The 15,291-nt window shown below is 50.4% G+C and overlaps 1 protein-coding gene across 1 annotated transcript in view; it reads left to right on the top strand.

Moving 5' to 3' along the window:
* LOC140727445 (ubiquitin-associated and SH3 domain-containing protein A-like) overlaps positions 1-11,422 on the top strand; it is a 129,016-nt gene extending 117,594 nt beyond the window's left edge. Inside the window, exons 11-14 of the mRNA XM_073044746.1 lie at positions 1,851-1,995; positions 3,840-3,946; positions 4,598-4,707; positions 10,558-11,422. Of these exons, the coding sequence (XP_072900847.1) occupies positions 1,851-1,995; positions 3,840-3,946; positions 4,598-4,707; positions 10,558-10,692 (497 nt within the window). The 3' untranslated portion in view covers positions 10,693-11,422. The remainder of the gene's footprint in view (positions 1-1,850; positions 1,996-3,839; positions 3,947-4,597; positions 4,708-10,557) is intronic.
* The last annotated feature ends 3,869 nt before the right edge of the window (positions 11,423-15,291 follow it).

Here is a 15,291-nt window from a genome sequence, read left to right as displayed (position 1 = left end):
TTGACCTGCACCCTGGACCAGATCCCTCCGTACCCTTCTCATCTATGTACCCTGTTCTCTTGCACTTCTTATACTCCACAAGTACCTCATTTATTCCTACCTGCCCATACCTTCTAAGTAACACCTTTCTTTTCTTAACCATGACCTCAGTATCACTCAAAAACCAAGGTTTCCTATATCTGTGATCCATACCTTTTACTCTGATAGGAATGCACAAAGTTTCTAATCTCAAAATTTTGAAGGTCTTCCACTTAGCAAATACACCTTTGCCTGTCCCAATCCACGTTTGTAAACAGTCGACGCTTCAGACCGAGATCGTTCTTAAACATAGTACTGTAGCTTTATGTTAGACCTCCCAAGATGCGTCACCTCACACTCACCCTAAACTCCATCTGCTGACAGTCCACCTGATTTCTATCCCACTGTATCCTTTGGCAATCTTCTATGTTATCCACAACACCACCAATCTCTGTGAGCTCACCGACACACAATCAAGCAACCCTGTTGGCGTATTTACGAGGGCTTTGTTCAGCTGAGTGTGGAGGAGGCAGAAAAGCTCAGTCTGTTTCTGTATCCCCTGGTGCTCATGGGCTGAACCCCGGCTCCCCACAGAGCCCTGTCCCAGTCAGAACAGAACTGCAACATCACAAGACAAAGGAGCAGAAGTAGGCCATTCGGCCCATCGAGTCTGCTCCACCACACTACCATGAGCTAAACTATTCTCCCATCTAGTTCCAGTTTCTGGCTTTTTCCCCATATCCCTTGATACCCTGACTAATTAGATACCTATCAATCTCCTCCTTAAACACCCTCAATGATCGGGCCTCCACAGCTGTTTGTGGCAACAAATTCCATAAATCCACGACCCTCTGGCTAAAGTCATGCTGCAGGATTAGGAAGAGTCTGTAATGCAGAGAGTTGGGATACATGGGTGTTACTCTGGTTGGCAATCAGTGGTGAGCGGTGTGCTACAGGGGTCGGTGCTGGGCCCGCAACTGTTCACAATATACATAAGCAACCTGGAATAGGGCCCGAGTGTAGTGATCTAAATTTGCTGATGATACTAAATTGAGTGGAAAAGCAAATTGTGCAGAAGATATGGAGCATCTGCAGAAATACATAGATAGGTTAAGTGAGTGGGCAAGGGTCTGGCAGATGGAATACAATGTTGGTAAATGTGAGGTCATCCACTTTGAATGAAAATGGAAGATCAGATTATTATTTAAATGGTAAAAAAAAATTGCAATATGCTGCTGTACAGGGGGACTGGGGAGTGTTTGTGCATGAATCACAAAAGGTTGGTTTGCAGGTGCAGCAGGCTGTCAAGAAGGCAAGTGGGATGTTAGCCTTCGTTGCTAGAGGGATTGAATTTAAGAGCAGGGAGGTTATGCTGCAACTGTACAGGGTACTGGTAAGGCCACACCTGGAGTACTGTGTGCAATTCTGGTCTCCATACTTGAGGAAGGATATACTGGCTTTGGAGGCTGTGCAGAGGAGGTTCACCAGGTTGATTCCAGAGATGAGGGGAGATTGAGTTGCCTGGGAGGAGATCATATAGAAACATATAAAATTATGAAAGGGATAGATAGATAGGGGCAGGAAAGTTGTTTCCACTGGTAAGTGAGACTAGAACTAGGGGACATAGCCTCAAGACTTGGGGGAGTAGTAGGGGAATTAAGGATTATGGGGAAAAGGCAGGTAGGTGGAGATGAGTCCATGTCCAGATCAGCCATGATCTTATTGAATGGCAGAACAGGCTCGATGGGCCAGATGGCCTACTCCTGCTCCGATTTCTTATGTTATGTTCTTATGGACTGTATACTCCACTAATGACCGCGTCCCCACTCCAGGTCTGCAGCCCAACCCCCAGCTGGAAATCCGCGTGGAGCCGGGACTCTTCGAATGGACCAAGTGGGAGGCAGCAAAATCGATCCCAAACTTCATGTCAGTTGCAGAACTCAAGGCAGCCGGATACTCGGTGGATGGGAGTTACAGGTGGGCAGTCAGCGTATCACCCACCCTGCGGGCGGGCTTCCCTCTTCAGGAGGAAGACTGGGAAATGAAAGGGAGGGGTTCTTTCCTGTGGAGTGGGAGAGTGAGGGTGAGTGAGATGGGAAGAGGGAGCAGTGGGAGCAGGTGAGGGGGAGTGTGACAGGGAGAGAGAGGGGGAGTGTGATGCAGAAAGTGAGGGGAGGGGGAGAGTGACGGGGAGAGTGAGTGTGACGGGGAGAGTGAGGGGGAGTGTGACGGGGAGAGTGAAGGGGAGAGTGAGGGGGAGTGTGACAGGGAGAGTGAGGGGGAGTGTGATGCAGAAAGTGAGGGGAGGGGGAGAGTGACGGGGAGAGTGAGTGTGACGGGGAGAGTGAGGGGGAGTGTGACGGGGAGAGTGAAGGGGAGAGTGAGGGGGAGTGTGACAGGGAAAGTGAGGGGGAGTGTGATGCAGAAAGTGAGGGGAGGGGGAGAGTGACGGGGAGAGTGAGTGTGACGGGGAGAGTGAGGGGGAGTGTGACGGGGAGAGTGAAGGGGAGAGTGAGGGGGAGTGTGACAGGGAGAGTGAAGGGGAGTGTGATGCAGAAAGTGAGGGGAGGGGGAGAGTGACGGGGAGAGTGAGTGTGACGGGGAGAGTGAGGGGGAGTGTGACGGGGAGAGTGAAGGGGAGAGTGAGGGGGAGTGTGACAGGGAGAGTGAAGGGGAGAGTGAGGGGGAGTGTGACAGGGAGAGTGAGGGGGAGTGTGATGCAGAAAGTGAGGGGAGGGGGAGAGTGACGGGGAGAGTGAGTGTGACGGGGAGAGTGAGGGGGAGTGTGACGGGAGAGTGAGTGTGACGGGGAGAGTGAGGGGGAGTGTGATGCAGAAAGTGAGGGGAGGGGGAGAGTGACGGGGAGAGTGAGGGGGAGTGTGACAGGGAGAGCGAGGGGGAGTGTGATGTGGAAAGTGAGGGGAGGGTGAGTGTGACGGAGAGAGTGAGGGGGAGTGTGACGGGGAAATTAAGGGTGAGTGTGATGGGGAGAGTGAGGGGAGGGGGAGTGGTGGAATTCAGGAGGAGGGGTAGTATAGATTGATGGGAGGATGAGTGGGAGGAGAGAGGGAGGAAGGTCCCTCTGTTCTACAATAATCCCCGAGCTCCTACGTAAATCCTGTCCTGGTTTGACTTGTCCACCCACATAACTGGATTAAACACCATTTGCCATTCCTCAACGCTCCCAAGCTAGCTGATCAGAATTACTCTGTAATAGTTGAGACAGAGTGTAGATTGGGTAGAGTACATGATAACAGAGGTCTCTAAAACGTGAGGGCAATGGTTTAGAATGAGGGGGAGAAGGTAGGGCTGAGATCTGAGGATAACATAGAACACAGGAACAGGCCTTTTGATCCGGAGAGTTGTGCCGAACTCAATAACCTGTTTCCAAGAGGAGCCACAGGGGTTGGATTCAGGAATACACTGTCTGCATGGCTTTGAATATACAGTTTTCACATTTACACTCTCTGTGACAGTCACCCAAGCACATAAGGCCCTATGTATCTGGGAGCACTTTCTACAGCACAGCAAGGGCCATTCAGCTTGTCAAGTTCCTGCTATCTCGCGTGCCTATCTACACAAGTACGTCTGGGTTGCATCAGTTCTGTCACTCTAAGCCATTCCTATCCAAGTAACTGTCCAAACAGCGTTTAATCATCTTAACAACCTCGTTCCAGATACCTCCACCCTCAGTGTGGGGAAAACAACTCACCCTCACATCTCCTTTCAATTTCACCTCACTTACTACACACCTTTGAGCTCTAGTTACAGACTCCTCTGCCTGTCGTGGTCTCTCAGCCACCTTGTGTGTGTGTCCACAGGGTACATGTTCCAGTCACCAGCCTGGTTCCATCAGAGACGTACGAAGACTATGTAACTCGTTGCTCTGCAGTCATACAGGCCATAGTAGACAGCTGCCCAGAAGGAGGTAGAGTATCACTTTGAGACTTTCCCCTCATGCATCACACAACCCTTCCCATCATAGCTACAGTGTGCACGATCCCCTCCCGTCACACCCACAGTGTGCACGATCCCTCCCGTCACTCCCACAGTGTACACAGTCATACCCATCACACACAGAGTGTACATAATCACTACTGTCACACTCAAAGTGTACACAGCCCCTCCCAATTCTTCATGTCACAGCAACAGTGTACACAGTCCTTCTCCTCTCGTCACACTCACAGGGTAGACAATCCCTCCCATCACACGACAGTGTACACATCTCCTCCCACCATACACAGGCTACCCAAACATTCCTGACACACCCACAGTGAACAGATTCGCTCCCATCACACATACACTGTATAGACAATTACTCCCTTCACCCACAGTGTACACAAGCACTCCTGTCACACCTACAGGGTACATAATCACTCCTGTCACACCCACAGGGTACACAATACCTCCATAACACCCACAGTATACACAAACCCTCCTGTCACACCCACAGTGTGCACACTCACTCCTATCACACCCATGGTGTACACAATCACTCCCGTCACACCCATAGGATACACAATCCCTGCGGTTGTTTCAGGCCCAGCCGTGTGTGATGATTAATAATGTTATTCTTCAGGATGGAACATCCTGCTGGTGGGCCACGCCTCCACACTGGAGTGCTGCTCAAGGAAGTTACTGGAGCTGCCACTCAGGGATGTCAAGGAATACGCACAACTGATCAGAAAAGTGAGTGTCAATCTATCTACCACCAACACTGAACTCAGCCAAGTCTTGAACCCCAGACTGACCCCAATGCCGAACTTCAAACCCAAAACCCAGACTTAGAGTAATCTCAATCACGGACTCATCCCGGTCCTGGTCCATTGGCTCACAGCAAAAATCCGGACCCACAGCAGCAGTCCTGAATCCCGGTACATTCCACTGTAGTCCCGAACCCCAGAACCCTCCACAGCAGTCCCAAACCGTGGGCCCCTCCACAGTAGTCCAGAAACAAGGACTCATGGTAGTCCCAATATCAGGACTTACCACAGTAATCCTGACCTGAGACTCACCCCAGTCACGAACCACAGAATAACCTCAGACATGGAATCTGTACTTACGGCAGTAATCCCAACCCTAGACCTATACACCAGACTCACCCTAGTCCCGAAATCAGGACCCTAGATATTTCCCAGTTCTGAAATCTAGACATTAGACTCCCCCCAGTCCTGAGATTCCGATCCGAGACTCGACCCAGTCCCGAGATCCCGACCCGAGACTCGACCCAGTCCGGAGATCCCGACCCGAGACTCAACCCAATCCCGAGATCCCGACCCGAGACTCCCCCCAGTCCCGAGATCCCGACCCCAGTCCCGAGATCCCGACCCGAGACTCGACCCCAGTCCCGAGATCCGACCCCAGTCCCGAGATTCGACCCCCAGTCCCCAGATCCCGACCCGAGACTCGACCCAGTCCCGAGATCCCAACCCGAGACTCGGCCCAGTCCCGAGATCCCGTCCCGAGACTCGACCTAGTCCCGAGACTCGACCCGATCCCGAGATCCCGACCCCAGTCCCCAGATCCCGACCCGAGACTCGACCCCAGTCCCCAGATCCCGACCCGAGACTCGACCCAGTCCCGAGATCCCGACCCGAGACTCGACCCAATCCTGAGATCCCGACCCGAGACTCCCCCCAGTCCCGAGATCCCGACCCGAGACTCGACCCAATCCTGAGATCCCGACCCGAGACTCGACCCCAGTCCCGAGATCCCGACCCGAGACTCGACCCCAGTCCCGAGATCCCGACCCGAGACTCGACCCAGTCCCGAGATCCCGACCCGAGACTCGACCCAGTCCCCAGATCCCGACCCGAGACTCGACCCAGTCCCGAGATCCCGACCCGAGACTCGACCCAATCCCGAGATCCGACCCCAGTCCCGAGATCCCGACCCGAGACTAGACCCCAGTCCCGAGATCCCGACCCGAGACTCGACCCAGTCCCGAGATCCCGACCCGAGACTCGGCCCAGTCCCGAGATCCCGTCCCGAGACTCGACCTAGTCCCGAGACTCGACCCGATCCCGAGATCCCGACCCCAGTCCCCAGGTCCCGACCCGAGACTCGACCCCAGTCCCCAGATCCCGACCCGAGACTCGACCCCAGTCCCCAGATCCCGACCCGAGACTCGACCCAGTCCCGAGATCCCGACCCGAGACTCGATCCAGTCCCGAAATCCCGACCGGAGACTCGACCCCAGTCCCGAGATCCCGACCGGAGACTCGACCCAGTCCCGAGATCCCGACCCGAGACTCGACCCAGTCCCGAGATCCCGACCCGAGACTCGATCCAGTCCCGAAATCCCGACCGGAGACTCGACCCCAGTCCCGAGATCCCGACCGGAGACTCAACCTAGTCCCGAGATCCCGACCCGAGACTCGACCCAGTCCCGAGATCCCGACCCGAGACTCGACCCCAGTCCCCAGATCCCGACCCTAGACTCGACCCAGTCCCGAGATCCCGACCCGAGACTCGACCCAGTCCCGAGATCCCGACCCGAGACTCGATCCAGTCCCGAAATCCCGACCGGAGACTCGACCCCAGTCCCGAGATCCCGACCGGAGACTCGACCCAGTCCCGAGATCCCGACCCGAGACTCGACCCAGTCCCGAGATCCTGACCCCAGTCCCCAGATCCCGACCCGAGACTCGACCCCAGTCCCCAGATCCCGACCCGAGACTCGACCCAGTCCCGAGATCCCGACCCGAGACTCGACCCAGTCCCAAGATCCCGACCGGTGACTCGACCCCAGTCCCGAGATCCCGACCGGAGACTCGACCCAGTCCCGAGATCCCGACCCGAGACTCGACCCCAGTCCCCAGATCCCGACTGGAGACTCAACCCAGTCCCAAGATCCTGACCGGAGACTCGACCTAGTCCCGAGACTCGACCCGATCCCGAGATCCCGACCCGAGACTCGACCCAGTCCCCAGACACACCACAATACCAAAGTCCAGACCCTAGATACACCCTAGTCCTAAAATGCAAACTCTAGACTCACCCCTGTTCCGAACCCCAGACTCAACCCAGTCCCGTAATACAGAACCTTGACACATCCTAGTCCCTAAATCCAGACCCTAGACTCACTCTTGTTCCAAATTCTGGACTTTAGACTCGGCCCAGTCCTGCCATCCGGACCATAGACACAGCCCAGTCCCAAACTCCAGGCATTAGACTCACCCCTGTCCGGATTTCGAGACTGTGGTGAATCCGGGGTTTGGAACTATGGTGAGTCTGGGGTTCGGGAGAGGGGTGAGTTTAGGGTCTGCATTTCGGGACTGGGGTGAGTCTCATGTCTGGATTTTGGGACTGGGCTGTGTCTAGGGTATAGTTCTGACAGATATAGTTCTTATGCCCGGTGGAGTTTCTCTCACTGACAGGAGAAGGGGCAAAGGAGGGCCACTGGCGCCTTAAAACCAGTTGGTCTGGGCAGATGGGGCTCGTTAACCATGGATGGTAGCTCATCTAGGAGCGGGAAAAACGCTGACTTCAAACCTCCCTGCCTTGCGGTTATACCCGCTCATGGGAAAGGCTTTGGGAGTAAACCCCGAGGAAAAATCCAGAGTCAGAGTCCCGAGGGTGGCTGACTGCTGTACCCAGCACCGGCACGGCAACTCCTGCGATGTGCTGCTGGCACCTAACTGTATCGACTTTTGTCGTTCCTTTGGATCTGTCATCAGCACGGTGGGCAACAGACGGATCTCCACATCAACTCTGCTTTGGGTTGCACCCTGGAGAAGCCACTTCGAGTGACTACAGAGGCACAGCACCCATGGTCAACCATGACCAACGGAGGCCACATGTGTCTAGGGTCCGGATTTCAGAACTGGGGTGAGTCTAGGTTCCGGATTGCGGGACTGGGGTGAGTCTAGGGTCCGGATTTCAGAACTGGGGTGAGTCTAGGTTCCGGATTGCGGGACTGGGGTGAGTCTAGGTTCCGGATTGCGGGACTGGGGTGAGTCTAGGGTCCGGATTGCTGGACTGGGGTGAGTCTAGGGTCCGGATTGCTGGACTGGGGTGAGTCTAGGGTCTGGATTTCAGAACTGGGGTGAGTCTAGGTTCCGGATTTCAGAACTGGGGTGAGTCTAGGGTCCGGATTGCGGGACTGGGGTGAGTCTAGGGTCCGGATTTCAGAACTGGGGTGAGTCTAGGTTCCGGATTGCGGGACTGGGGTGAGTCTAGGGTCCGGATTGCGGGACTGGGGTGAGTCTAGGGTCCGGATTGCTGGACTGGGGTGAGTCTAGGGTCTGGATTTCAGAACTGGGGTGAGTCTAGGTTCCGGATTTCAGAACTGGGGTGAGTCTAGGGTCCGGATTGCAGGACTGGGGTGAGTCTAGGGTCCGGATTGCGGGACTGGGGTGTGTCTATGGTCTGGATTGCGGGACTGGGGTGAGTCTAGGGTCTGGATTGCGGGACTGGGGTGAGTCTAGGGTCCGGATTGCGGGACTGGGGTGAGTCTAGGGTCCGGATTTCAGAACTGGGGTGAGTCTAGGGTCCGGATTTCAGAACTGGGGTGAGTCTAGGGTCCGGATTGCGGGACTGGGGTGAGTCTAGGGTCCGGATTTCAGAACTGGGGTGAGTCTAGGGTCCGGATTGCGGGACTGGGGTGAGTCTAGGGTCCGGATTTCGGAACTGGGGTGAGTCTAGGGTCCGGATTGCGGGACTGGGGTGAGTCTAGGTTCCGGATTTCAGAACTGGGGTGAGTCTAGGGTCTGGATTGCGGGACTGGGGTGAGTCTAGGTTCAGGATTTCAGAACTGGAGTGAGTCTAGTGTCTTGATTACGGGACTGGGGTGAGTCTAAAGTGTGGATTTTGAGTCTGGGATGAGTCCACAGTACGGGACTGGGCGAGACTGAGATCCTGAACTGGGGTGAGTCTAGGGTCCAAATTTCAGAACTGGGGTGAGTCTAGGGTCCGGATTTCAGAACTGGGGTGAGTCTAGGGTCTGGATTTCAGAACTGGGGTGAGTCTAGGGTCCGGATTTCAGAACTGGGGTGAGTCTAGGGTCCAAATTTCAGAACTGGGGTGTGTCTAGGGTCCGGATTTCAGAACTGGGGTGAGTCTAGGGTCCGGATTGCGGGACTAGGGTGAGTCTAGGTTCTGGATTGCGGGACTGGGGTGAGTCTAGGGTCCGGATTGCGGGACTGGGGTGAGTCTAGGGTCCGGATTTCAGAACTGGGGTGAGTCTAGGGTCCGGATTTCAGAACTGGGGTGAGTCTAGGGTCCGGATTTCAGAACTGGGGTGTGTCTAGGGTCCGGATTTTATGACTGCAGTGAGTTCAGGGTTTGGGACTACGGTGAGTCTGGGTTCAGAAGGGTTAGTCTAGGATTTGGATTTCGGGACAGAGGTAAGTCAATCCTGGCCCTAGAATCAACCTAGTCCCTAAATCCGGGCCCTAGACTCACCCCAGTTCAGGATCTCGGACTTGCCCTGTCCCGTACTGTGGACTCATCCTAGACCCAAAATCTGAACTTTAGACGCACCCCAGTCCCGCAATCCGGGCCCTAGGATCAACCCAGTCCTGAAATCCGGGCCCTAGAATCAACCCAGTCCCGAAATCCGGGCCCTAGAATCAACCCAGTCCCGAAATCCGGGCCCTAGAATTAACCCAGTCCTGAAATCCCGACATGAGACTCGACCCAGTCCCGAGATCCCGACCCAGAACTCTGCCCCCGTCCCGCGATCCCGACATGAAACTCAACCCAGTCCCGAGATTCTGACTCACCCCACTCCCTCATGCGGACCCACCATAGTCCAAGCTCCTCATTCACTGTAGTCCTGAACCTCGAATCCCGACTTCACCCTATAACATTGTCTTCTGCACTTCCAATCCCCTATCAAATCTGATAAAGATGTGAAGCTACTTATTTGAAATGTCTCAGCCATCGAAGACAGAGATTACTGACGGTGAGGTGTTCCTTTGACTCAAGGATTAGTGCTGTAATCTGTTTTGTGTGTGATTGTATATTTAAATGTCTTTAAGAAAAATACAACCTGGCCACTCTGTAAGTCTGGACGAATTCAAAAATTGGAGGACTGTGGATAGTGAGGAAAATTGATAAAGGATGCAGTATGGTATGGACTTTTGAAAATGTGAAGAGAAATGGCAGCTAGAGTTTAAGTGTGAGGTGTTACACCTTGGGAGGACAAATATAGACATTAAGTGGCAGAGCCGTAGGGAACGTTGATGTAGAAGGTGTTCAAAGCATCACTCTGAAACTGGCAAGACAAGTCGAGATGGTGGTGAAGAAGGTGTAAGGCACACGTCATTGAGCAGCTTACCGAATATAAAGCTCAGGAAATCATGTTGCCACTGTCATACTGTGTAACACACACAAAATGCTGCAGGAACTCCATCGGTCGGGCTGCATCTATGGAGTGGAAAAGCAGAGGATGTTTCAGGCCAAAGGGTCTTCCTGTGCTGTACTGCTCTACATTAATAGCTACCTCCCATGCAATCTGTTCCCTGTGTACCCCGCTACCCATGCAGCCTGCACTGCGTGTATCACCTATTTCCCTGATATTTGTTTTTGCTGCAGATTCCTGCTCTGGGACTGTGCTGCTGTGAGAAAATGAGAGATTCAAAGTGGCGAATGATCGAGCCCCCCGTCAAGAATATGACTCATGGACCCAACCCAGCATTTAACTGGAGAGACACATTTCTGCAGAATTAAAGACATTGCTTTGGATCAGATATTCTTCATTATTAAATAAATGTTAAACAGTGAGCTAAAGGACTTAGAGATGTTCTGGTGTTATGAGTGATGAACAGACCTGATGGTCAATGGGGTGCAGAGTTAACCATTCCCAACCCCCCTCCTGAGAACTACGAACTAATGCTGTTGTTATGCTACTATTGAGAGAGAGAGAGATAAAGCCCAGACAAGAACATTTGCTACAGATAAGAGGGGTGGAGAGACTATTGATGTACTGTATTATGACTCTTCCTGGATTATTTACTTTCCACTACAAGGACTGCACTTTGCTCATTAACATTCCTCAGGAGACAGCAGGAGTGGCCTGATTTGATGGACACGGTCATTCAGAGTTGATGGATAGCTGAGACCCCGTGAGTGGGGATAAAAAGACAGGTCTGGAGAGACACCCTTCAGACACACCAGTGGACACTGATTGAGTGTTGGGAACCCACAGAAAGGTGGGGGTTTCGGAGACCAAACCAGGAGATCAGTCAGTAAAGCTCACAGTGTTACAGCAGGGCCGGTGGGGACTTGTGTGTGTGTCCACTCATGCCAGAGTGACGAGTCCACCACAGAAGAACGGTCTAGCTGAAGACCAGAGGGGTCATAACTGAATGACCACAACGATACGATGGATTAAGAAAGCAAAGGAAGGTTTGGCTGCTGTTGCTGTTACATCTCTCTCTCTCTCTCTCTCTCTCTCTCTCTCTCTCTCTCTCTCTCTCCCCCCCCCCCCACCCCCCCAACGATTTCAATACAACAACCATAACTACTTCAGCATTTATGAACTGAACTCTATACTTTCCTATGACAATTCATTTACCCCTAGACATCAATAGAGCTTGTTTATTATTGATTATTATTATTCCTACATTTTTAGGTTTATTACTGCTAACTTGTTTTATATGTATATTTGCATTTTTGATATTGTATTGTGTAGTTTACTAATAAACACCTTTAGTTTGGTACCACCAGACTCCAATGGATTCTTCTTTCTCTGCTGGTCAGACACCCAGTTACGGGGTACATAACACTGGACAAACACCTAAGTGTATCATATCTTACCAACAACAGAATATTCTGGAGAACTCACTGGAACCACCCGAGGCCTGGCTCCAACGTGCATTGACCTGAAGACAGGCTGTTATTCAAGCAATGGACAACAATTAAAACTGAAGACGATGGAATTTGAAACAACAAAAATGCTGGAGAACTCAGCCAGTCAGGCAGCATCTGTGGAAAGAGAAACTAGTGAATGTTTAGAATCAAAGAATCAAAGCATCAGAAGTCAGTTAGTGTATGTAACAGAGTATAGGGAGGGCAGTGGCTGGGACAAAGAGGATGTCTGTAGTGGGTGAAGTGATGGACAAACACTGAGAGGATGTTTCCTATAGAGGGGGCTCCAGGATGAGAGGGCACATGTAGAGTGGACTTGGAGAGGATGTTTCCTTCAGTAGGGAAGTCTAAGACCAGAGGGCATAGCCTCAGAATAGAGGGATGTCCATTTAGAACAGAGATAAGGAGGAATTTGTTTAGCCTGAGGATGGTGAGTCTACTGGAGGTTGATTAGTCAGAATGTTAAAGGTTATGGGGAGGAGGCACGAGAATGGGGTTGAGAGGGTTAATAAATCAGCCATTTATGGTTTAACAGAGAAAACTCAAAGGACTGAATGGCCTAATACTGCTCCCATGTCCTATGATCTCTTTTGTGTGTGTAATGGGTGACTATTGTGCATGTTGTTGTCTGGTCCCTGGAATGCAGAATAGGCAAATCAGAGGTGGTCCTGATTCAGACCAAATGAAAAAGCAAGTTATCCAAATGCTTTATTGTTTTACAATATGGATTCACAGTGGATTTAATATGGTTATTTTTGACACTGATCAACAGAAAAAAACTCTTTGATGTCAAAGTGAAACCCGATCTCTACAGTGATCTAAATTCAATACAATTATTAAACACAAAATAATCGAATCGGAATCAGAATCAGATTTATTATCACCGGCATGTGTGTGAAATCTGTTAACTTAGCAACAGCGGTTCAATGTAATACATAATATAGAAGAAGAAAAATAATAATTAATAAATTGCATAATTACTCGCCCGCTTCAAGTCATTATTTAGTAGATGCACCTTTGACAACAATTACAGCCTCGAGTCTGTGTGGATAGGTTTCTATCTGCGTTGAACATCTGGAACCTACAATTTTTCCCCATTCTTCTTTACAAAACTGTACAATCTCTTATCAGATTGCATGGGGACTGTGAGTGAACAGCCCTTCTCAAGTCCAGCCACAAATTCTCAATTGGATCGAGGTCTGGATTCTGACTTGGCCACTCCAGGAAATAACTTTGTTGATTTTAAGCCATTCCTGTGAGTTTTGGCTTTATGTTGGAAAAAAATCTTCCCCCAAGTCACAGTTCTCTTGCAGACTACATCAGGGTTTCCTCCAAGAATCCCTGTATTTTGCTGCATTCATTTTACCCTCTGCCTTCACAAGCCTTCCAGGGTCTGCTGCAGTGAAGCATCCCCACAGCATGATGCAGCTACCACCGTGCTTCACAGTAGGGATGGTGTGCTTTTGATGATGTGCAGTGTTTGGCTTACGTCAAACATAGTGTTTAGTCTGATGGTTGAAAAGTTCAATTTTGGTTTCAACAGATCATAGAATCTTCTCCAGCTGACTTCAGAGACTCCCATATGCCTTCTGGGAAACTCTTGCCGAGATTTCATGTCAGGATTGGGAAGCTTTTAAAACCTTGCAGAAGGAAACTAAGAAGGTCATTATGAAGGAAAATATGAATTATGAAAGGAAGTTGGCGACTAATATCAAAGAAGATACTAAAATATTTTTTAAGTATATAAAGGGTATATACTTTCCTCCAGGAATCTCTGTATTTTGCTGCATTCATTTCACCCTCTACCTTTACCAGCCTTCCAGGAACCTGCTGCAATGAAGCATCCCCACAGCATGATGCAGCCACCACCGTGCTTCACAGTAGGGATGGTGTGCTTTTGATGATGTGTGGTGTTTGGCTTCTGTCAAACATAGGATTTAGTCTGATGGCTTAAAAAGCTCAATTTTGGTTTCATCAGACCATAGAACCTTCTCCCAAATGACTTCAAAGTCTCCCATTTGCCTTCTGGCAAACTCCAGCAGAGATTTCATGTGAGTTTTTTTTTTCAGCAGTGGCTTTCGTTCTCTCCCATCTCAGCAACTGAAGCTTGTAACTCCTCCAGAGTTGTCATTAATTCTCTTGGTGGCCTCCCTCACTAGTCCCCTTCTTGCACAGTCACTCAGTTTTTGAGGACAGCCTGCTCCAGGCAGATTTACAGCTGTGCTGTATTATTTCCATTTCTTAATGTTTGACTCCAAGGATTATTCAGTGACTTGGGAATTTTCTTGTATGCATCTCCTGATTTGTGTTTTCCAATAACCTTTTTGTGGAGTTGCTTGAAATGTACTTTTGTCTTCATGGTGTAGTTTTTGCTAGGATACTGACTCACCAGTAGTTGGACCTTCCAGATACAGGTGTATTTTCACTAAAGTCAATTAAAAACCTTGACAGCACACAGGTCTCCAAAAACACATCTCCATTTAACTAATAATGTGACTTCTAATATCAACTGGCTGCACCAGTGATGATCAGGTGTGTCAAAGTGGGTGAATACTTATGCAATCAATTACTTTGTGGTTTATATTGGTAATTGATTTAGATCACTTTGTAGAGATCTGTTTTCACTTTAGCACAAAAGAGTCTTTTTCTGTTGATCAGTGTCAAAAAAAGCAAAATTAAATCCACTGTGATTCAATGTTATAAAACAATAAAACATGAAAACTTCTGGGTGGGTGTTGAATACTGTACGTTACCAGATTCATTTTCTTGTGAGCATTCACTGTAAATACAAAGGAACAAAATAGTATCAATGAATGACTGCACCCAACAGGAGGGACAAACAACTAGTGTGTAAAAGAAAATGAACAAACCATGCAAACACAAAAATAAACAAAACAACTGTCAGGAAATATCCGAACTATGAGATGAACAGTCCTTGAAAGCGAGTCAGGTTCAGCGGGAAGATTTCAGTGATGGGGCGAGTGAAATTATCCCCACTGATACAAGAGCTCGATAAGTTGAGGGATAACATGGTGGTGTGGGTCCTGAGGTGTTATGGGAGAGGTAGTGATGAGTGGGGATGGAAGAATGGGCAGGTGAGTCATGAAGAGAACTTTCCCCCCAGAATGCAGAAGGGGAAAAACTGGGGATGATGAGTCAGGTGCAACGTGTTGGAACTGGCAGAAGTTGCAAACAACAATACGTTGAATGCAAAGGCTGGTGGATGGAAAGCGAGTCCTATGAGGACTCTGTTTTCACTCTGTCCCACAGATGGGCCATGCACCCAACTATTAGTTCACCCAACTACAGACACCCACTTTATGGTGCCCACAGTCTCTGTTAAGCAGAATTCTCTCTCACTCAGTTCTGGTGAGGGCTCTACCAGTTTCTCTTTCCACAGATGGCACTTGTTTACCTGAGTGCTTCCAGCATTTCTGTTGTGTTACTGAAACCTGAATA

The sequence above is a fragment of the Hemitrygon akajei genome, chromosome 5, assembly GCF_048418815.1.
Source record: "Hemitrygon akajei chromosome 5, sHemAka1.3, whole genome shotgun sequence".
Lineage (NCBI taxonomy): Eukaryota > Metazoa > Chordata > Chondrichthyes > Myliobatiformes > Dasyatidae > Hemitrygon > Hemitrygon akajei.
Note: the sequence above shows the minus strand (reverse complement) of the source record. Positions and strands in the feature narration are given on the sequence as shown.